We start from the raw sequence: 17,105 nt of genomic DNA, 5'->3' as shown, positions 1-17,105 counted from the left end.
ACGGGCCCATGTTTGCAGGCTCCCGGAGGCTCTCCGAAGGCAAATCACGCCTCTCCACTGGATAAATGAGGAAACTGAAGTTGAGGGTGAGGGATCCACCCGGGGAGCTACAAAACCCGGACTTGAATGCAGGGCTTGGTTCTCACAGGCCTCAGATTAATCCATCGGGACTCTGGGAAAATGGGACAATTTCCCCCAGATTTGTGCTCAGTGTGGGACTTGCTGCTGGATGCTGTCATCGACTTGCAGGACATTAGGAAAATAAGAAAAACAGAAGACAACGTGTGGGATGTTAGGAAGCAGGACAGCACACGCAGTGTCTAAGGAGTATTCTCCCCAGGGAACTGGTCTCGGCTGCTCCTTCCAGCTAGAAAGCCCTCAGCGGGGGCCGGCAAGCCAGTGGGTGGGCGCCTCTGCCACGCCCGTGTCCGGGCCGACATTGCTAATCAGTCACTGCGTTTTAGGACCCTACATGGCCTCCTCCTGCTGCTCAACTCAGCATCCCAGGTATCCCCAACCCACTCATCCGAACTGGCCCACAGAAAAGACTGGGGGCCGATACAGCAGGACTAGACCTCAGCGGCCCCCATCGAGCCTCTCTGCAGCTTCTCTGGGCTTCCACACCCTCTCGGGCTCCAGGCCACACCCCCTCGGGCTCCAGGCGACACCCCCTCGGGCTCCAGGCCACACCCTCTCGGGCTCCAGGCCACACCCCCTCGGGCTCCAGGCGACACCCCCTCGGGCTCCAGGCCACACCCTCTCGGGCTCCAGGCCACACCCTCTGGGACTCCAGGCCACCTGGGGAGGAATCCCCCCCACCCCCGCCCCGATCCTGGGCTGCATCCTGACTTCTGTGGGCCCAAGGAACTTGGCCTTCACGGACCCCTGCACCCCTCCACTTAAAAATCTATCAAAAATTACATTTCATAATAGCATTTGGATAGAGATGAGTGTAATCCAAGCTAGATTCATTGTTTTATGTATATTTACTATGCTTCCATTAATTTCTTTCTTCTGATTTTAAAAGACATCGAAATGAAAACATTTCTGTAGGCCCCTAACATTAGCATAGGTCCTCAGCGCTGTGCCTATGGAGAATTGGACCTTGCCCCACCCCCAGGTTCTCGGGCAGGGGGTCTTCCCAGAGTCGGCAGAGGGGTCGACACGTACCCTCACAGGCCCGGCCTGCGCGGGAGGGGGTGGCGTCCCTGGCGGTGCGGCACTGGCAGGTGTAGGAGCCCTCCAGGTTGATGCACCAGGCAGCCGGTGAGCAGTCGTGTTCCGCGGTATCCACACACTCGTCCCAGTCTGCCAGGGAGAGACACAAGTCAAAACCCATGAGAAAACCACCAGAGAGTGATCAGAACACAGACCCATGCTGGAAGGAGTCCTTCCTAGCCGTCTTTGCAGTGAACGGCCGGGAGCAGGGGCACTTTTGGGGCAGAGGTGGGGCATCTGTCCAACACTCTCATGACAAGCTTATGGCCTGCCTGTGCCCACCTTCACATTGGTTGGCTTATTTGGGGGCAAAGATTAGGAAATGTTCATTCCTTAAATATTAGGACCCATGGGTATGCATCTAACCCTCTCTTCTTTATTCTCTGTTTCCACACCCAAAAGTTGAAATGCTTTCTCCTCTTTCTTTGATGTGCCAACATTCTCCAATACTTAGTGTCTCAACCAAGAAATAGAAAAGTAACTGAGCCAGGGGTGGGGATACAGCTGAGTATAACGTGAACTTTCTGCATGGGGGGTGGGGGTCCAGCTGAGTATAACATGAGCTTTCCACGCCGGGGGTGGGGGTCCAGCTGAGTATGACATCAGCTTTCCATGCCAGGGGTGGGGGTCCAGCTGAGTATAACATGAGCTTTACACACTGGGGGTGGGGATCCGCCTAACATGAGCTTTCCACGCCGGGGGTGGGGATCCGCCTGAGTATAACATGGACTTCTCTCGTGGGGGGTGGGGGCCAGCCTGAGTATAACATGAACTTCCCACGCCATTCTAGAGCAGCCAGGTGTCTCCAGCACAGGTATGCCCCTCCTCCTGTGCCCCAAAGACTTGTGATGTCATGTCACCGGGGGCCCGCCTGAGGGGAGTGAAGGTGAGGACAATGTAGTTCCCACGGGGTGGCTGAGCTGAGGTCATCACGTGCCAGGCCCTGCTGGATGGTGACAGTGCCTTCTGTGCGTGCTTCTGCAGAGCTGCAGGTGGAGGTGCTCGGGAACGAACCCACACCCAGCACGCCAGAGAGGTTCCAGTTCAGTTGGAATTTAAGCCACGATGCGGGACCAGTTCAGTTCTGGGCAAAGAAAACCCTGCTGCCGAGTGCTCTGAGGCTCGTTTTGTGGTTTTTTTCTGTTGTGCTTCCTGCGGTCTCCACAGCAGCAGCTTCCCTGGAGAACAGCAAGCTTGTCAGCTGCCACAACAGCTATGCCACCACCCTGGCATGGCCTGGGGGCTGCCTTGCCATCAGAACACTGCTGGTGCCAAGCCACACCTCTTCCTGGGGTGCTGCTCAACTTCCAGCCTACAGGTGACTCTCCTCGGGGTGCTCCGGGTTGGAGTTGGAGCCCCGGCTGGCTGGGCTGCAGTCCACGGAGGACGGCAGAGGCACCAGTCAAGACGCTGGCTCAAACCACCAAGCACCTGGTGTCTATTTTGGTGCGTGGTGATTCACCTAGTCTTCACTCCTCCGTCCCCCCAGACAGCTCCCAAGCGAGCGCAGAGGAAGGCGCTGACAGCTGTATTTAGTCTTGCATTAAGCCTTGAGGCTTGCCGGTCCTCCAGTTCAGAGCAAGAGGCAGGTGTGGGAGCAGGAAGAGCTGCCAGTGAGCCTCTGCACCCTCCCGGGCTGGCCAGGCGAGGGCGCAGAGCCAGCGAGAGCCCAGGGCAGGACCCTGCACACTGCTCCCACTGGCCCCACAGCTGGGACAAGGGCTGAGCCCTCTCCTGGAGCAATGGGGGCAGCTGCTTCAGAGACTCCCAGCCCAGGTGCTCCTCCTGAGCTTGCCCCACCCAGAACAACAAGCTGGAGAGGGTCCAGGAGCAGGTACAGACCCCAGATCTCCTGGGCCACCCTGTCCCAGCAAGGTGCAGGCTCCTCAGTTGGACCATGAGCTGTCTTTCAGGGCCCAGGGTGTCCTCCGGAAGTGATGCCCCTCAGACTCTCCTGGGGGCGTGTGTCAGATTCACACTGGGAGAAAGAGGGCACAGAGCACCTTGTCCTAATGCCACCGCAAATGGACGCTGGACAAATAGCGGTGCCCGCGAACCTAAGGAAAGGAAGCAGCCTGCAGTAGGTTAGCCTGGCCAGCAGGTGAGGGGGATGGCGACAGCCCCAGGATCCTCACTCACGGCCCTTCTCTCACTCTGCAGAGGGGATGGAAAGGGCTCGCACAGTGGCGAGGCGGGTGGGAGCAGGCAGCCAACTGGAAGCTTTGGGGAGCTCAGCTCCACCTACTCTGGCCCCAGGAAAAGCGGCGTTGATTCCAGGGCCCCAGAAGACCCACACGGCCTCACGCAGAAGGAGGCCGGTGGGAGTCGTGCTCGTCTGGCTGAGATCAGTGCAGAGGGTTCACAGTGCTGCCTCCCCGGCCATGCACAGCCTGAGGCGTCACCATCGCTGGCCACACAGCTGACCCCCCAGCTCAGGAGACCTGCCCGCACCAGCACCTCAGCTCTGAAATGTGGAGGAAGCAGCCCACAGCCTGCCTGGGACCCTGCCGGGCAAGAGCCTGCAGAAGCAGCTTAACAACTTCTGTAGGGCCACTGGAACTGCGTGGGGAGTGGGGTGCTGGGAATGCTTAAAATGGATTCATCCAGTCCTAGAGATGCAAGACATGAGTCTCCTGTGGCTGCCATCACAAACACACCAGCTGGGGCGCCTGAAACAGTGCAGATGTATTCCCGCCGTTCTGGAGGCGAAGTCCAAACTCCAGGTGTCAGCAGGGCCGCCCTCCCTCTGGGGCTCCAGGAAAGGGGCTTTCCCAGGCCTCTTCCAGTGTCTTATCTTGTGGCTCTGGGAGTCCCTTGGCTTGTGGCTGCATCACTCCAATCTTGGCCTCTGTGTCTGTGTCTCCTCCTCTTGTCTCGTATAAGGACACTTGTCACTGAACTTCAGGTCCACCCAAATCCAACGGCAGGAGGACCCCATCTTGACATCCTTACCTTAATCATGTCTGCAAACACCCTTATTTTAAATAAGGTCACACTCTGAAGTCCCAGGTGAACATATCTTTTTGGAGGGGGCCGCTATTCTACCCATGACATCCCTGCTGCCAAGGTTCTCATTTGGCAGGGATCTGGAATCGCCTGAGCCCTGGTCCCAGAGGATGGGAGGAGGGAGGCAGGGAGGTGTGGAGGGCGGGCTGGGTGGCATCCGCCTGAAGGCTGGATCCACTTGAAGGTTGGATCATGGGGTCACACACTGAGGACCCTGCTGGGGGCATACCCTGTGGACCCCACCCTCAGGCCCTACCCTGCAGCCCAGCTAGCTGGGATCTTACCAGGTACAGGGGCCACTGCAGTATCTCCATCCTTAGTGAGTGCCAAGTGAACAGAGTGACCCCAGGCTGAGGTTTCCAGGGATGACTTCAAAGAGCAGGTCCCCCACACCCAACCCAGTTCTTCCTGGCCCCTCCTGGTGGGGGAAGGTTGGGACAGGAAGCCAGCACGTGGCTGAGCTCTAAGACCCAGCACCCCAGGAGACGACCAGAGAGGCGCCCACTCCACAGACTGAGCCCAAAACTGGAGCTTGTGATCTAGAGACTGTGTGTGCCCTCACAGCCAGGAGAGAACTTCGTGCCTGCTGTAGGATGGCAAAAACCTGGTTTCCGTGCCTTTCTGTCTCTCTCTTTATCTCTCTGTCTCTGTCTTTTTGTCCGTCCTGTGTCCATGACCTACTGCTTCAAGGCAACACCAAGTAAAATGAAATAACACATAGGGTAATGAAATAGACCCACAGAGGCCAGGCGCGGTGTCTCACACCTATAATCCCAGCACTTTGGGAGGCTGAGGGAGGTGGATCACCTGAGGTCAGGAGTTCGAGACCAGCCTGACCAACACAGTGAAACCCTGTCTGTACTTAAAACACAAAAATTAGCCAGGTGTGGTGGCAGGCGCCTATAATCCCAGCTACTGGAGAGGCTGAGGCAGGAGATTCACTTTAACCTAGGAGGCAGAGGTTGCAGTGAGCCGAGATCGTGCCATTGCACTCCAGCCTGGGCAACAAGAGCGAAACTCTGTCTTAAAAAAAGAAAAGAAAAAGAAAGAAAGAAAAGAAATAGACCCACAGGTGGGCAGTTGTCCAGCTGCCCAGAAGTGCTGGGGGACCCTGACCACAGACACAGTGAACTCCTGTCCCTTTCCCCCAAGGGGACCTTCCAGCCCCGTTTCACTCAGTGTCCTGGGCTGACCAATGAGACACAGGTGAGCTAGTTATTCAGGGCTACTGCCCTGGCCCCTGGTTCCGGTGAAGGAAGATAGAATAAGGATTTGCATTTCTTTACCCTTTGAAATAAAGGAAAGATTGACTCAAATAAAGTCACCAAGAGGATTTCTGAGCTGGAGGACACCAGGCCGCAGGGCGGGTGGCCAGGCCATACCTTGCACACGTGTCCCCTGCCGGTCAATCTGGAACACTGTGCTTGCCAACAGGGGCTGGAGCATGGGGGCCAGCGTGGAGATGCCCACGGGAAACCCGGGGTCCTGCACAGTGAGCTTGAGCCTCACGACCACGCTTCCCGCCTGGAGAGACACGATCTGCATTCTCAGTTTCCCATTTCGGTACAAGTCAGACACCGCCGGTGGGAAGGAGCTCTCGACCTAGCCAAGAAGAGGCAACAGCTACTCAGACAGGGCAGACATCCATCAACGTCTTCACGACCATTAAGCAGGGTTCCAGGTGTGACTGATGGATGGTGCTTGGAGCCATTTCTCTCCTCTACAATCAAGAGGAGGCACCTGACAACCGACCTCTCAGAGCACGCAGAGAAGTCCGTTCACAGCACCCTAGCTGGGCTTTCCCTGGGACGGCCGGGCCTGGCCTGGTGTCTGCTGGGGACTCACAGTGACCACTGCGATCAAGCTCCCAGTTGTGGAGCATCAGATGGACAATCCCCTCTGAGTGTCCTGAAAACTGGTGCGAAGTTCATTTGTGTGAGTGTGTGAGAAGGACTATTGGATTGATTGATAGATGGAGAGGCCCCACCAAGGAAAAATGCCTATGGCTATTTGGAGCTGTCCGCCCTCTTACTAGGCTGTATCCCCCAGAAAACACGCACGCAGAGCCAGGTGCTTAGAGCTACCCATGCCCAAGCAAGGGAGATACCAGCTTGGTTCCCCGCCTTTGTGCCAACCCATACTTGCACACACAAGTGAGTTAACATTTAAAAAGGGAGGGAATTCTCTGAAAACATTGAAAACCAGATTCCCCCTGCAGGCGAATGCTGGGAAGCAACACTCTGTGGGTCTCTGGCATTTCTACACATCTTGCAAGTAGACGCACTAACTGCCCTTTTGTTCCAGAATATCTTTCCAAGGATGTTTGCATAGTGAACAGCCTTGGGAGGGAGAGATAGCGGCTCCCTCCAGAGCAAAGGGCAGGTTTGTTACTGTCCGATGTAACAGATAATGTCTCCTTCTGGAGCCAGTGCTTGCGCCCATTATAAAAGATTCAGGTTCCCTAGAGTTGGGGTTCCTCAGCTCAGCTGCAGACCCACTTTGTGTGCTTCATGCCCCTGGGCCCCTCTGCATCACCTCTGCAGGACTCGGGTGCAGGAAGGGGAACTGGCACAACGGCACATGCATGCCGCCTGCTGTGCTGTGAGTAATACAGTCTTCTGTCTCTAGCCCAGGAGTCTCGTGTCTTCTGCCAGCATCCATGCAACTGTGGCAGACTCACTTGTTAGTTTGCAGGGAGGGTAAAACCTCAGACCTTATGTGATTCTTGGCAGCTTAGGAAGTCACTTTTCCCTCCAATGCATCATCTGTGGATAGATGGTGCTTTCCACTGGCTCGCTTCTCCCTGGCTGTCTGCTGATGTCTCCCTTTAGTCACGAGGGAGGAATGGATGCCGTGATTGCTGGTAAATGCTTCGCTAAGGAAGCTACCCCAGAGCTGGAAGACAGAGCCCTCAGACAGAAGGTTCCACAGAAAATCCAACAGTAGGATTAAGTGGTGTATACCATTTGAATAAAGGCACATATTTTAAAGACGGATTGGCCCAGTATCTGGATTAAGTACCCCATAAAAGCAGGGGGGAAGCTTTTGACTAATCACTGTGCGATTTGGGTTTGGCCTCCCCTGAAGCTGCAGTAACATGTATTTTTGCCACAATCCCAGAGGAAGAGCTGGGCAGGAATTAACAGCTTGTGTTTGATGTCCTCACTCAGAACACCCAAGAAAAGATTTCTATGTCTGCATTGTGGCTTTACCTCGTGAAGCAGTTGTCTAGAAAAGTCCTGGTACTCCATGCTGCTGCGGTTCAGTAACTTCTCCGTCAGGTTGTGGTTTACGATCCTTATTGTGACTTCAAATACCTGGGCATCTGAGACAGACAGTGAAACAAATTAGCCTGTGGTCAAAAGTCACATGCTTGTCTATTAATGTTTTCTATGAAGCCTACTCTTTGGCGGATAATTTTTTTAATAGATTGAGGCATGAATCTTAGATTGAGGTATCCTAATTGGGGGAAATAAATGTAAGAAACGAGAGAATAAACAAACACTTTTATGTCCAGGGCAGAGACACCCCAGGAAGGAGGTACAAAGGTCACACACAGCCCGTACCCACGGGAACTGGGATTCAACCAGCGCATGGAGGGTCCTTTCCCGTGGGGTGGCTGCTGCTTTCCTTTGCCCTATTCACAACCACAGGGCCCAGCGGGTACTCACACGAGGCCCTTACTCAGGCCCCCAACATAAGGGTGACCAAGGGTTCCAACCTGCCCAGGAGGTTCCAGAATTTAGCTCTGAAAGTACTGCTTCTCAAGAACATACTCTGCCAGTCAACATGGTAGGGTTGCTCACTTACAAGGGAGGTTGTGTTATTTTTGGGCATAAGCAAAGATGGAAAAAAGGTTCAAGATGGGACACGGGAATATTCATCTTTCATTACTGAGAGGAAACCCAACATGCACAACTCAAGCATCAGCGGGCACAGGAGCAGGTCGGCTGCAATTCTGCACGTTTCTCTAGTTATCTAACAGCCACCCGCAGCTGTGCCCCACCCTGGCTCTCTCCCAGCTGGCAAGCTACGGGCCATCAGAGTGTGTCACCTATGCATGCCACACTTAAGGCCGCAGAAATGCCACCAATGTTATATATTGTATATTTCCCAGTTGGGGCCCCTGTGAATCTCCCATCTTAGCAAGAGGGAGGAGCACTCCTTGTGGCCTCTGATTCTCAGGCCCCAATGTATCACAGAGCCCCGTGGACTGGCGGCCTCCTCCAGGGCCCTGGGAGTTGGACTCCCTGGAGGCTCTGGGCATCAGCTGCCACTGTAACACCTGCCCTGCTGCCTCCCAGTGTCACAGGCTCATGACAAGTGGAATTAGACGAGGCTTTTAAAGCAAATTGGGCTCCTTAAAAAAGGGCTCTACAAAAAAAGGGCATTTTTATAATCTGGAAAAGGAAAGAAAACCAAGGCTGGGAAGTGGAATAGGTTGGTAATTCAAGAGTCTTCTAGACTATTCCAAATTATCTGTGCCTGACATTAGGATGCAGGTATTTTTTTTTCCAGAGGGCATGGGGTTGGTGGGTGGGGAGGGTGAGGAGGGCACGGGGTTGGTGGGTGGGGATGGTGAGGGCATGGGGTTGGTGGGTAGGGAGGGTGAGGAGGGCACGGAGTTGGTGGGGTGGGGAGGGTGAGGAGGGCACGGGGTTGCTGGGGTGGGGAGGGTGAGGAGGGCACGGGGTTGGTGGGGTGGGGAGGGTGAGGAGGGCACGGGGTTGGTGGGTGGGGAGGGTGAGGAGGACACGGGGTTGGTGGGTGGGGATGGTGAGGAGGGCACGGGGTTGGTGGGTAGGGAGGGTGAGGAGGGCACGGGGTTGGTGGGTGGGGATGGTGAGGGCACGGGGTTGGTGGGTGGGGAGGGTGAGGAGGGCACGGGGTTGGGGTGGGGATGGTGAGGGCACGGGGTTGTGGGGTGGGAGGGTGAGGAGGGCACGGGTTGGTGGGTGGGGAGGGTGAGGGGCATGGGTTGCTGGGGTGGGGAGGGTGAGGAGGCACGGGGTTGGTGGGTGGGGATGGTGAGGGCACGGGGTTGCTGGGGTGGGGAGGGTGAGGAGGGCACGGGGTTGGTGGGGTGGGGAGGGTGAGGAGGGCACGGGGTTGGTGGGTAGGGAGGGTGAGGAGGACACGGGGTTGGTGGGTGGGGATGGTGAGGGCACGGGGTTGCTGGGGTGGGGAGGGTGAGGAGGACACGGGGTTGGTGGGTGGGGAGGGTGAGGAGGGCTCGGGGTTGCTGGGGTGGGGAGGGAGCTGCAAGTTCCTATTGCATTTCCCAGTAGAGATCAATTTTGCACCCTGGAGGATGGCTCTGTAATGGAACTGCCTCTCAGGCCTCAGTTTCCAAAAAGGGAAAAGAGTGTCCCTCCCTTTAGTCCTGGCGTACTTTGGAAATGAAATGAGATGAGGTGGAGTCAGCTTGGAATGGGAAGCCGCGTGCACAGCGGAGGGCTTGTGTCGAGGGTGGCCGGGGTGCTTGAGGGCTTTCTGGATGCCCGTGCTGGCTGCTATGAGGACTTAGTTTGAGGTCCGCCCCAAATCAGTTTGAAAAGTGTGTAGGGCTGAGCCACAGAAGGTCTGCTCATTCCGCCATTCATTCTCCGCCACCACTCACTGTCACTAGCATTAACCTCTGTGAGTGAGAAAGGCCCCAGTATGCTCTTTGTGCAGCAACTTCTATGCTCTGTACGCTCTGCTGAGACATGAAGCCCAAAGCCCACAGCCCAGGGCTCCCACTGGCTCTACGTCAGGGACACACATCGGAACCCAGGACCAGAATGGAGCCCCAGCAACCCCACATTCACACCCCACAGCCACGGATGCCAGCCTGGGGGAGAACTTCCACCAGCCAGGCCTCACCTGACCAAGTCTAGGCACCACCGGGCACCAGGCAAGTGGGGAGCAAGACACGGGCAGAGCCAAGTGGGCTGCCCAGGACAGACCCAGATGGGCCACACCGGCTGCCTTCCCGACACAAGTCCCAAGTTCTTGTGTGCGTCGTGTGTGTTTTGGAGACAAAAGTTTCCTCCTGAGATCACTTGAGCCCAGGAGTTTGACACCAGCCGGAGCAACAAGGCAAGACTCCATCCTTATGAAAAATAAAAAATTTAGCCTGGTGTGGTGGTGTGTGCCTGTGGTCCCAGCTACTAGGGAGGCTGAGGTGGCAGGATCACGTGAGTCCAGGGGGTCGAGGCTGCAGCGAGCTGTGATCATGCCACTGCACTCCAGCCTGGGTGACAGAGCAAGACCCTGTCTCAAAAAGAAAAAACGTTTTGTCCCAGCACAAATGTGGTGGGCACGGCATTCACTTTACATGCATCATGAGGGAAGCAAGGCGTGAAAACGTCAGCGATGTTCCCCTCTCGGAGAGGGAACTGAGATGGCTTCAGTGCTGCGGGGTACGCGGGCAGGGTCCTGATCTGCCTGCCAGGAGCTGCCACCTTCTGCTTTATTATTATTATTTTATTCCTTTGCTTCACTCTAGCTGATGCCTTGTTGGTGCTTCTGAGTCCACATGTTGTCCCCTCACACGGCAGAGTGAACCCCTAACAGGACGAGATGTAGGGAAGCGAGGGAGCCAGTGAAGGCACCAGTGGGCGGGTGCAATACCGGGCAGGCAGTGGGATGACTGGGAGGGGAGGGAGGAAGTTCAGGGCGGTCAGTGACTTCTGGTGCCCTGGTTATAGGAAGAAGAACACGACATGCTAGGGCCACGGACCTGGGATAGAAAGACAAGCTCGCAAGCTAATGTGGGTCTCTGACTGGGGGCCTTACCAGTTTTGACGGTCAGCGTGGTGGAGACGTCGGCCCCGCACCCCTGGTAGCTGGTCTTCACCCTGTACAGCACTCCAGGCTCCAGCCCAGCCACCGCCAGTGCCTGGCTCCGTGTCCTGGCACTCCTGAGCAACTCCACACCCCGGTAAACCCGGACATGGAAAGTGTGGTTCTGCGTAGAATTTAAACGCCAGGATACTTGAAAACTGTCACTGGTGACGTTGAGGACCACGTAGTCACTGAGTGGAGGACAGTCTACGAAAGCACAGAAAGAAGATGAGCAAAGGGTCAGTGAGGGCGGCTTTATCTTCTGAAGCAGATAACACAGCCTCATCTAAACTTGGTTCTCACCGATTTATTGATCAAGTTGACCCATCCAGGACAGCACTGGCTATTTTTTGTTTTTTGTTTGTTGTTTTGAGACAGAGTCTCACTCTGTCACCCAGGCTGGAGTGCAGTGGTGTGATCTCGGCTCACTGCAACCTCCGCCTCCCGGGTTCAAGCAATTCTCTGCCTCAGCCTCCCGAGTAGCTAGGATTACAGGCACTCGCCACCACGCCCGGCTAATTTTTTGTATTTTTAGTAGAGACGGGGTTTCACCGTGTTGGCCAGGATGGTCTTGAACTCCTGACCTCATGATCCACCCACCTCAGCCTCCCAAAGTGCTGGGATTACAGGTGTGAGCCACCACGCCTGACCCACTCGCTGTTTTTTTTTCCCCCAATAATAAATGAAACCCATTCATTCAAAACAGAGGTATCAATCTTCTGTCTCTCCAGGCTTCTGAATAATTTTGGAAGGTAACTCAAGATTGCATTAGGTGATGGGGATATTTGAGATGAAACGGAGAAGCAAGAGGTCTGAAGTTGAAATCCCAGCCTCTCTATCACTGAGCCAAGTTAGAGGGTGGGAGTCATCCAAGTGTGCCTCTGTCTACACAGTAAACAGCACTGAGTTGTGAGGCTCTCTGGGATCCAGAATCGGTGGTTACTAGAAAGTCAGAACAGTCTCTCTGGGGACCCGTATACAGTCATTGTACAGAAAACATTTGTAGCAATGGCCACGAGAGTGTAAGGTATCTGTGCCACATCTACAAACACTGACTTGACAGCTTCTCCCAAGGCCCTGGGCTGCTCTGATTCATGACAAGCACTTGATCATTTCCACGAGAACTTCTGGCCTGGGCTGACTCATCACACCATAAATGATGGCCTCATCAGGAAGCCGGACTCAGAAATCAGGCTGAGCTTCCTTTATTGCCCTTTTTATGCTTTCCTACTGAAATCCATGCCTCAGAGAGCGAAGCTCTGATGTACCAACCTATATATATTCTAGTGCTCAAATAGCATTGAAGCTCTTTTTTGGTTAAAAACATTCTGGCTGTACAGCAAGTGTCTGGGCAGTAAGAATTATATAAAAAGTAGACGGCCCCCAGTCTACGCACCAAAATTTTCACATCAGAATTTAAGTTCTATAAAAATAAGCAACGAAGAACTTTTAAAAATACATTTTGCAAAACCATGGTAAAGAAAATAATAATTTTATAATGTGTGGCTTCCCAAAGCCTTTTATGTTAGGACTGGTAGGATATATGCTTTCTAGTATCATGAAAAAAATTCTGTTTTTAGACACATGTGCCTACTTTCTCTCAATAACAAAAAAAAAAACAAAAAAACAAAAAAACAAAAAAAAACCCAACACTATCCAACTCATTTCCCTTTTCACCTTGGCTGCCGAGAGGCTCAGAATCCAATTTAGTGCCCAGTCACCACCATGCAACATAGCCCTGCTGTCTCCTCCTTCCAGTCTGAGACTGAGCTGCCTTTTTTGAATCTTGGTCCCTGTGTAGGTGAGCTCCCTCACTGAGAACCCTGCCGCTCCACCTCCCAGCAGATGAGCATCTGTTACTGGAATCTGGACGGGCTTCCCTCGGACAGGATCAGTGACATCCATCCAAATTCTGATGTGTCCTAATAACACTTCTAGGATGTGGGGTAGAATGTATTTTTTTTAAAAGACACATCTATACTTTTCACAGGATTGTCCAGTGATTTTCAGCATACTGGTCAGAGAAACAGACATGGATTCATTCTTTATGATATTTTCTTTAGTGGCAAGAAAAGCAGAAATGCTTCAACTGAGGGTGGCCCAAAGCTTGGAACCTGAGATTGTGGGTAGCACCCCCATCTCCAGGGTCACCAGAACCCTGGAATCAAAAAGACCCCCTACTCACTGCCTGGCCTTCTAACAACCACCCAGCTTTTTAAACTCTGTTCCTTGGGAACATATGTCTCACTGAAAAAGGAAGGAAGGGCTACAATTTCTTTTCCAAAAAGTCTGCTAAAAGCACTGACTGTTCTATTTTTGTACAGTCAGGACACAGCTCCAAGCATTTTTTTTATCCACGTTGGTGGAGGATGGTGTGACAGCAAAACGCCCTGCAAATAGGAAAGTGGGGCGGCCACAAGCAGGCGCAGCAGCTTGAACAGCAGCCCCCAAGCCCACACCCAGGGCTCCAACCTTGCCTCCTTGTTGCCATTCAGATATCAAACTTGACGCGGAGCAAGAGAGCACACGGGTGGGAAGACAGATGGCCCACCCAGATTACAGGCCATTTAAAAACGCATTCTATAAGGAGTGCTTCTGAGCAGAGCGGAGTTAAAATTAAAAGGGCACCCATACTTATTTGAAAAGAATGCAGAGGAATGGTGTTTGGAAAGAAGTCTCAAAGGGTACCGGGCTGGAAATGCATGCTTTACCTCTTTTAATAAGTATATTTACTCTTTAAATTAAGATGCCAGGGGGTTTTTGGATCACTGGATGGGGGACCTGGAAACCTGGCATTTCAAATGCTGTGAAACCTTCCGAGGCATCTGCAGAAGCTGCCATCAGTGACTTCTGCAACTAAGAGAGATTGTGAGCATTTGGGGAAAGAGCATTTCATCTAATCCAAAGAAATGCATTATCCCTGAGGACAATGTTCCCATCCAATATCTGTGTGGCACTTTCTCCAATGTGTTACCTTGAAGCATTTGGAATTGTCCATATTTGACCATGTTTGACCAATAAGGGCACCAATTTCTTACGGCTCATTTTTTTTTTAAATTGAGCATCTACTATGCACCCAGCATCACCATAAACACTGAGGGAACAATGATGAGTTAATGTCCACAGTGTCCAAGCTAGCGCAGCATGCATTATAGCAGCGGTAGGAACTTGCAGGGAGCTATAAATTAACTCCCTGGTGTGAGCCCCCTGCAGTACTCCCTCCCATGACATACATGTCACAAACCAGCCAAGCCATCAGCGACATGTTTACAGGTAATGTTTCCTGGATGCTGTGTGCACCAGGCATGTTATCCTATTTAGTCCTTACAGCAATCCCAGGTAATAGGTTCTTCTAGGATCCCCATTTTACAGAGGACAAAACTGAGGCCTAGAAAGGTCAAGTAGGTAGTAAATGGCAAAGCTGAACAATAGGAAATAGCAAAGTTCACTTGTCTTACTACTAAGCTTTCCTATCACCAGTAGCAGGCTGAATAATGAGCTTCAAAGACATCAAGTCCTAATCCCTGCAACCTATGACGGTGACCTTATTTGGAAAAGGAATCTTTGCAGATGTGATTCAGTGAAGTATCTTCAGATGGAAAGATAATCCTGGATTTCCCAGGTCCACCCTAAATGCAATCACAAGTGTCCTTATAAAAGAGAATCAGGGGAGATTTGCACACAGACACACACACAGACACACACACACAGGAGAAGGCAGTATGAAGCTGAAATAGAGAAAAAATAAAGATGTTTGCCTTGAAGATGGAGTAGGGCTGGGTGTGGTGGCTCACATCTGTAATCCCAGAACTTTGGGAGGCCAAAGTGGGCAGATGGCTTGAGCCCAGGAGGTTGAAACCAGCCTGGGCAATATAGCAAGACCCCATCTTTACAAAAAATACAAACATTAGCCAGACGTGGTGATGTGTGCCTATAGTCCCAGCTACTTGGGGGGCTGAGCTAGGAGGATCAATTGAACCGGGAGGTGGAGGCTGCGGTGAGCCAAGACTGTGCCACTGTACTTCAGCCTGAGTGACAGAGCAAGACCCTGTCTCAAAAAAAAAAAAAACAAAAACAAAAACAAAAAAAAAACAGCAGAAGACGAAGGAGTGATGCGGCCACAAGCCAAGGAATGCTGGCAGCCACCAGAGGGCAGAGAGGCAAGGAATGGATTCTCCCAGAGCCTCCTGGGAGCACAGCCCTCCTGGCAACCTGATTTAGGCCCAGTGGTAACTATTTCAAATTTCTGGTCCTCAGAACTGTGAGAGGATACATTTCTCTTGTTTGAAGCCACCCAGTTCATGGGCCTTTGTTAGGGAAACCCGGGAAACTTACATATCTCCCAACCCTTCTTTAACGAAATTTCACGGCAGCTGTTCCCATGGCTGGACAGCTTGGAGAACTTTCTTTGTGTTGTAAAACCAACCAACCAACTTCTAACATGCTAAGGCCAATCTTTCTTTTGTTGGACAGACCTTGGGGTATTTTAAAACTAGAAATCTTCCTTTTACCCGACTCCTCTCTTCCAGGGTAGCCCCCTATAACTTGGTTTTTGGTTTTTCATTAGCCAGGACACCCTCCTTTGGTTACCCTTAAATAGGGACCCTTTTCAGTGTCCCCCTTAAATGTGGCCCTAGAAAATGATGCTCTTGACTCTGTGTTTGCATGACCCAAGGCCACGGCGATGCGGATAATCTAAACTTCAGGCCCCAGAGCCCTTGATCCACAGCCCTCCCCATCCACAGCTAGGAACACAAGTTCAGAACTTTGCCTCTGTCTGGGTAAAGCACCCTGGGTTCTCCACGTCTGACAGTCTGGCCTTGTTTCTTCCAGGCAGCTGTGACTCATCTCTGGTTCAGCAGGGAAGGTGCTGGGGATGCTGTTTCCCTTAGCAATATGCAATTGGAATTCACTCTAAACTGCTGATCTGGAAACACTGGATTAGTGTGTCCTGCCCTATTAGAAGTGAAGCTGGGGCTGCACAGCCTCCCCTGTTTGTGTTTGGCGGTCGCTCGAGCGGCCCTGTATCCTGACGCAATCTGGCAGCTCACTGTGCCAAGCAACATGGCAGAGTGTGACTGCCAACGAACCTAACCGTAAATAGAATCTAATATTTTTCCAGATGACTGACCAGGGTAAAAATAACTATTCAGAAAATACCTGTTTTCCAACCTTCTGTGCTCATGAAAGGGACAGGATTCTCGCCCTGGAAGCCACAGAGCAGGAATCTATAGATGGTTCTCTGCAGAGCTTAGTGGGGTGCCGTGGGGTGTGGACGCGGCGCGAAGTTCTAAGTGGATCTCAAGGCCACATGCTGCAGGGTACAGGAGTATTCTCAGTGTTTTGCTGCCAGAGCTGGGCTGGAAATTTTTAATACTTGGAGACCCTGGGGATGATCACTGTGACAACCTGTCTTTCCGTGATTGATCCAGGAAACATTTGTAGAGTGCCTGCTCTTTGCGGGGCACCAGGGATTCATCTGCCAGCGGGTGGAAGGCAAGTCCGCTCTCCCCACACAGCCTCATTCTGATAGGAGGGGAACATTCCTGGTGATGGGGGGAAGATCTGACCCTGGAGCCCGCCACATCCACAGCTGGCTTTGGGAACTCGTCCACTCCTTCCACCCCTCGCCCACTCCTTCCACCCCTCGCCCACAGGACAACGAGAAGAGCCAATCAGAACCTTAGGCTGAACACGGGGTCTCCTGCCTGCAATCCCAGCACTTTGTGAGGCCAAGGAGGAAGGATCTCTTGAGGCTGGGAGCTTGAGACCAGCCTGGGCTACTCAGTGAGACCTCGTCTCTACAAAAAAATTTAAAAGTGAGCCAGCTGTGGTGGTGCATGGCTGTGGTGGTGCATGCCTGTGATCCCAGCTACTCCAGAGGCTGAGATTGGAGCCTGGGAGCTGGAGGCTGCAGTGACCAGTGATCACGCCACTGCACTCCAGCCTGGGTGACAGAGTAAGACCCTGTCTCTATAAAAAACAAAAAATAAAATTAATTAAATAAACCAGAACCTTAGACTCCTTTTCCTAGTTGGGTTCTGGAACGCCAA

General features: G+C 52.8%; 1 protein-coding gene across 3 annotated transcripts in view; it reads right to left on the bottom strand.

Annotated features, from left to right (window-relative positions):
* UMODL1 (uromodulin like 1) overlaps nt 1–17,105 on the bottom strand; it is a 69,149-nt gene that overhangs the window by 30,744 nt on the left and 21,300 nt on the right. For all 3 annotated transcript variants that reach the window (XM_012501826.2, XM_030806155.1, XM_003280660.3), the window contains exons 7-10: nt 11,005–11,259; nt 7,437–7,549; nt 5,607–5,826; nt 1,171–1,308 (exon numbers count right to left, since the gene is read on the bottom strand). In XM_012501826.2, the coding sequence (XP_012357280.2) occupies nt 1,171–1,308; nt 5,607–5,826; nt 7,437–7,549; nt 11,005–11,259 (726 nt within the window). The remainder of the gene's footprint in view (nt 1–1,170; nt 1,309–5,606; nt 5,827–7,436; nt 7,550–11,004; nt 11,260–17,105) is intronic.

This window comes from Nomascus leucogenys, chromosome 25 (genome assembly GCF_006542625.1).
Source record: "Nomascus leucogenys isolate Asia chromosome 25, Asia_NLE_v1, whole genome shotgun sequence".
Classification (NCBI taxonomy): Eukaryota; Metazoa; Chordata; class Mammalia; order Primates; family Hylobatidae; genus Nomascus; species Nomascus leucogenys.
This window is presented reverse-complemented; position numbering and strand designations above follow the sequence as displayed.